The sequence below is a fragment of the Chenopodium album genome, chromosome 5 (assembly GCF_948465745.1).
Source record: "Chenopodium album chromosome 5, dcCheAlbu1.1, whole genome shotgun sequence".
Lineage (NCBI taxonomy): Eukaryota > Viridiplantae > Streptophyta > Magnoliopsida > Caryophyllales > Amaranthaceae > Chenopodium > Chenopodium album.
In genome coordinates, this window is record NC_137838.1 from 14,213,001 (window position 1) to 14,218,746 (window position 5,746).

The 5,746-nt window shown below is 34.3% G+C and overlaps 1 protein-coding gene across 1 annotated transcript; it reads left to right on the top strand.

Moving 5' to 3' along the window:
* Positions 1–1,063: 1,063 nt before the first annotated feature.
* LOC145631948 (putative receptor-like protein kinase At5g18500) lies at positions 1,064–5,531 on the top strand. Its single transcript, XM_081684183.1, has 8 exons — positions 1,064–1,624; positions 2,004–2,652; positions 2,773–2,877; positions 3,152–3,274; positions 3,362–3,532; positions 3,723–3,852; positions 4,151–4,363; positions 4,839–5,531. The coding sequence occupies exons 2-8, from the start codon at positions 2,030–2,032 to the stop codon at positions 4,905–4,907; spliced, it is 1,434 nt and encodes a 477-aa protein (XP_081540309.1). The 5' UTR covers positions 1,064–1,624; positions 2,004–2,029; the 3' UTR covers positions 4,908–5,531.
* Positions 5,532–5,746: the final 215 nt, after the last annotated feature.

The window sequence follows — 5,746 nt, forward strand, 5'->3', positions numbered from 1 at the left end:
AAAGTGGGGCAGTAAGTCTATTCTTCAGGTTAACCCTTCACCTGATTTCATTTAAACAATTCATTTTTGTAACGGAACCACCTTCTTCTCTCTTTCTACATTTAATACTCTTCCCTTTTTCTTTAATTATTGCACTATTATTATTTTATTAAATTCATCCTCCTTCTTCAGGTAGTATTGAATTTTATAGTTTGACTCCTAAACAAGATTAAACAACTACCCCATCTTTACTTAATCAATTTTAACCGACACAACCTTTTTAGTTTTATGTTTTAAACCTCGTTTTTTTTTTTTTAATCATAATCACCACTTATGACTATCTATTATACATTCGGGTGTACGTGTATTGTTACTTGACTATATAGGTGTCACCTACTCTAAATTTACAACTTTTGACACGAAACTATTAAAGCGCCTTTTTTACATTCGGGTGTTTTAATTCTCAATTATCTAAGTTTTAGCCAACTCTAAGTATACCTGTGTATGTATAATGAAATGTTTTTATTTATATATTTTATTTAAAAGGAAAATTTGCCAATTATTACCGCAAGTTAATACTACTTTGTAAATTAGTACCGCAAATTAAAAAAGTTGTGAATTACTACCGCAAAATTTTTTAAGATGTTGCGATTACTACCAAACCCCCATTAAACCCAACTATAACGTCATTATATCACTTTAACTCATGGTTAAAGCCCTTAGCCATGACGTCATTATATCCCTGAACCATTTTCTTTTTTTGGGGGGCTGGTTAAAGCCCTTAACCATGGTCAAACACGGGTTAAAGGGATATAATAACGTGATAGTTGGGTTTAATGGGGGTTTGGTAGTAAGCGCAACATCTTAAAATTTTTTGCGGTAGTAATTCATAACTTTTTTAATTTACGGTAGTAATTTACAAAGTAATATCAACTTGCGGTAGTAATTGGTAAATTATCCTATTTAAAAAGCCACAAAAACGGAGTAAAAATCGCCGTTAGAATCTCCTAAAATCGGAAGTGAAGCTCTGACAACTTAATCTATACCTCAACCTCGTGTATAATGGAATGTGAACCAGAGGACTTGTCTAGCAATCATTTTCATGAACAGGGAATTGAGATCTCAATATCTTTTTCTTTTTTTCTCTTTTGATTTTCAGAAGAGAAGAGAGGAGAGAGAAAGAAGGAAGCTTCCATTTTCATGCTTCTCTTTTACTATATGCAATTGCAAACTTAAGAAGAAGGCAGGGGCAATAAAGGGAAGGAAGTACAATCACTTTCTCTCTCTACTCAACCTACCATTGATTACTCTTTTGCCTTCTTCTTTAAACCTTCTTCCAACAACAACCTAGTTCACCACCACCTCATCACATTCACAAAATTTACAATTTTTCTTTTCAACAGCTACTAACCCTTTTCATTTTTCTCATTATTTCTGGGTTTTCCCACTTTTTTTAGTTCAGATTTCAATTACCCATTTCATAATTTTAAGAATTTTGCCATTTTTTCATTGATTTTTGATCAATGGGAGTGATTTTGGCATCTGGGTGTTTGTCAAATTTCAGAATGATTATTGTTGTGTTGCAGTACTAGATCCAGAATTTGAGTTTTGTTCATATTAGGAGGAGCTGAATTCTGATAAAAAGGTATAATATGTTCAGAATTTTGCTTTAGTATTTTGCAATTTGTCTTGTGTTTGCATTATTAATGAGTGAGGTCAAATTATTTAGCTAAGATTTTGTTTGTTCTTATGCTGTATTTGTCCTATTATTTGTCACATTTCTTGGTTATCAACTTGTGTAGATTTTCAGGTTGAGGTTTATGTGAATGTAGAACTTTGCATTTATTGTGGGAGATTATGAAAAGGATAAGTTTTGGTGCTATATGTTTTTGTTTTTGTTATGAAAAATGACTTGAATTATGGGATGTGAAATTGTCAACTGTCATGTAGAACTATAGAAGTGTGCAACTATACATTTAGGCTTGTATTGCTGGGTTTCCAACCATACTGTTGTTGTGTTGTAGGACATTATTCGATATTTTCGACTAAAATGGCGTCTGAACTCAATGCTGGGATGTCCAAAAAAGTTGCTGGTGTGAGGTTGTGGGAATTAATAGGAGTAACCATTGGTGCTTTGATTGTAATTATCCTTTCGATATTGCTCTATCTGTGCCTTACTGCTAGGAAGAAATCTCGAAGAGCTAACACCAGTTTACCTCTTACCCAAATTCCTTCGATTTCTAAGGAAATTCGTGAAATTAGAGTGGACCATGTTTCCCAAAATGTGTATGGAAGTTATCCCGATGGTGTTGTAGAAAAATTGAAAGAAAAGGATTCAGACAGGCTTTTAGTTCATCCAAGTGTTGATAAAATCAAAACAGAAGAGAATGGAAAGCATTCAGGCTCTTTTACACGCTTCGAAAATGATAGTGTTGGGTCTCCAATGGGGGATAAGCCTTCTTCACATCCGATAAGTGCTCCTTCTCCACTATCTGGACTTCCTGAAATATCTCGTCTTGGATGGGGTCACTGGTTTACTCTAAGAGACCTTGAAGTTGCAACAGACCGCTTTTCCAAACAGAATGTCATTGGTGAGGGAGGATATGGCATTGTTTACCAGGGTGAGCTTATTAATGGGACCCCGGTTGCAATAAAGAGGCTTCTTAACAACCTGTAGGTGAAAAAAACGGCTTACTTTGGTGTTCATTACTTGTTGAGTTTATGTTAGATTTGATTCTATGATATCATGGACTGCAAGATGATTATGTAATAATTTTGATAATTGAATTGCAGTGGACAGGCAGAGAAAGAATTCAGGGTAGAAGTGGAGGCTATTGGTCATGTTCGACATAAAAACTTAGTTCGACTTCTTGGATACTGCATTGAAGGAACTCACAGGTAAATACTTTTGCTTTTGCTGTAGTTTTAAAACCAAAACCTTCATTCATAAATGATTTTGAGAGATGTATATGGTCAAAATGCTTAATTAAGACTCCATTGTCTGTATTTTTGAAATCATCTTATTCTAGTAGCAAGATATCCCAATTTAGTACCTGAATCAAAATAGTGTTTAGATACTTTTTTCTATGTTAATTGGTTGAATTCATTGTAGACAGGACATGTCTTAGTCTCTTAGATGTGCTGACTAATACAAAATTAAAATGTTATGTAGGTTACTGGTTTATGAGTATGTCAATAATGGAAATTTAGAACAATGGCTTCATGGAGCAATGCGCCAATATGGAAATCTTACTTGGGAAGCTCGCATGAAGGTTCTTATTGGCACTGCTAAGGCGTAAGTTGTTTATAAATCAAAACTTCTAGTCATTATAAAGTGCAAAGTTCATGTATTTGAAATTACTAATACAAATATTCATTACAGCCTTGCTTACTTGCATGAAGCCATTGAGCCTAAGGTTGTGCACCGAGATATCAAATCAAGTAACATACTAATAGATGATGAGTTCAATGCAAAGGTGTCTGATTTTGGCTTGGCAAAGCTGTTGGGTGCTGGAAAAACTCACATTGCTACTAGAGTCATGGGCACATTTGGGTGAGTGTTTTTTCAACTCCTAGCCGATCCTCTGCTCTCTAATTGTGCCCAAAGTTCGTCATGTCTATAATTACCATAAAACCATTTCACTACTGAAATAACAGATTATGAAATAAATAAAAAGACGACGTATATAGTATATACTCGGTGAATAATCGTATTGTATTTTGCTTTTTTGCCATCTTTGCAGGTATGTGGCTCCAGAATATGCCAATAGTGGCCTTCTAAACGAGAAAAGTGATGTCTACAGTTTTGGGGTTGTTCTCTTGGAATCTATTACTGGGAGGGACCCAGTAGATTACGCTCGTCCCCAGAATGAGGTAAAGCCTATCGAAATTCTGCTAGAAACTATATGAAAAGCTCAAAAACAAGACACTGAAATGTTGTTTAATTCAAATTTGAGGGAGAATAATTGATCATGATTGTGCTCTAGAATCATGCAACTTTAACAAGTTTACACTATATTAAACTACACTGAAGCCATTGCTTTTTATTTATTTATTTCTTAAATTAGACTTTTTGGGTCTGAATCAGCATTATCATTGGTTAATATTAGAGCAAGAACTCAACATTAGTAAAATCTGATAGCAATTGTAAATCATTCTTGTGTGGCTGTAGGTAAACCTGGTGGACTGGCTTAAAACTATGGTAGGTAACAGGCGTGCAGAAGAGGTAGTAGATCCCAACATGGACACTAGACCTTCAACGAGGGCTCTTAAGAGAGCACTTTTGACTGCATTGCGGTGTGTAGATCCAGATTCTGAAAAGCGGCCAAGAATGGGTCAAGTTGCTCGAATGCTTGAATCAGAGGAATATCCTGTTCCTCGTGAGGTATATTATCCTTAAACTAGCCTTATACGTAGATTAAATTGGCCCTTTTATTTTTAGAAACGTCAAAATGTTCACCATCAAGATTTCAAGGTTTTACTAGCTGTAAACTAGGTGTACCCTGTCTTATGCATCAAACACTTGCTGCTTAATTGAGAGAGATGAGAAATTAGATTTTTTTTTCTTTTTTGATTTATGGTTCCTTAAACCCCAGACCCTTGCTGATTGCATAAGATGGAATCATAATCATTATAATTTGAACATTTTCATTAATTCAAAGTCATTACATTTATACACGGATTTCTCATAATTCTTCCCATTACTTAAACATGGATAGTATTTTAATTTTCTCAAACTAGCATACTAAAATGAGATCATTTTACTTGTTCCAATCCTTGTATATAAGAAACTAAAAAAAAAAAAAACAATCATTTCCGGTACAAAGGCAGTAAAAAGGCATATGTTTTTGGATTTGCAGGATCGGAGGCATCGAAGAGCACAACCCGGAGAGGCTGAATCTCCAAGGCTTAGTTTGAACGCAATCTAAAAATCAGTAAGCCTAAGTGGACAAAAAACATTCTCAACATGTGAGAAGCCAATAGTTAACAGATGAAACCGCATGCTTCAAACAGTCAAAGTATGTGTGTGATCTGTGCTGAGATTGAGTGTTAAAAGTTGAATCCGCGTATATATATAGTAATATTGGCCTTCAGCCACCCCCTTTCCCCCTTTTTTTTTTTTTTTTTGTGGGCTTTACTAAGTACTTTTTTCATTATTTTTGGTGCGACGAGTACTATGTATTGTAGTAGATATGGTTTGTATAAGTAGTCTTGGGCATTTTCTGTTATGCCTAAGCAATCAGAACTGTTTTGTACAGGCCTTTTTAGGCTAGAGGAGTTAACGTTGTTGATATACTTGAGAGAATATTTGATGGAGATAATATAGAGAAGATATGGGATTGTTAATATTTAGATGAGGTGTATTTGAACATCAATTAACATGTGTTTTTTTTTTTTTTTCTTTCTATTTTCAATCATTTATTTTTTTAAAAAAAATTGGTAGAACAGAACAATCAAAGTTGATCAGTTAGGTGAGTAAAGAAAGAGTTCAATTAGAATATATTTTTCTGTTGTTGAGAAGCTGTTTTCCCTTGTATAAAATTCTAATGAGATTTATGAGAATACGACATTTAGAAATCTTGCTTGTTATGCTGACTATCAAAACTTATGTACGACATTAACCTGACTATCAAAGCATATGCACAACATATGTATTTTGAGATGAATTTGGTGAGATCCACTCCTATGTACATTATCATAGAGATGGTGGGTATAATTTCATGGATTTTGTATCGCACTAACACTAGTTGTTGGAGTGAGTATGGGT

What these genes read in the sequence shown, in the direction of transcription:
- LOC145631948 (XM_081684183.1), top strand. Translation starts at nt 2,030, where the DNA reads ATGGCGTCTGAACTCAATGCTGGGATGTCCAAAAAAGTTGCTGGTGTG. An exon ending in CTTATTGGCACTGCTAAGGC is followed by an intron (nt 3,275 to 3,361) that starts GTAAGTTGTTTA and finishes TATTCATTACAG; the next exon opens with CCTTGCTTACTTGCATGAAG. An exon ending in ACGCTCGTCCCCAGAATGAG is followed by an intron (nt 3,853 to 4,150) that starts GTAAAGCCTATC and finishes GTGTGGCTGTAG; the next exon opens with GTAAACCTGGTGGACTGGCT.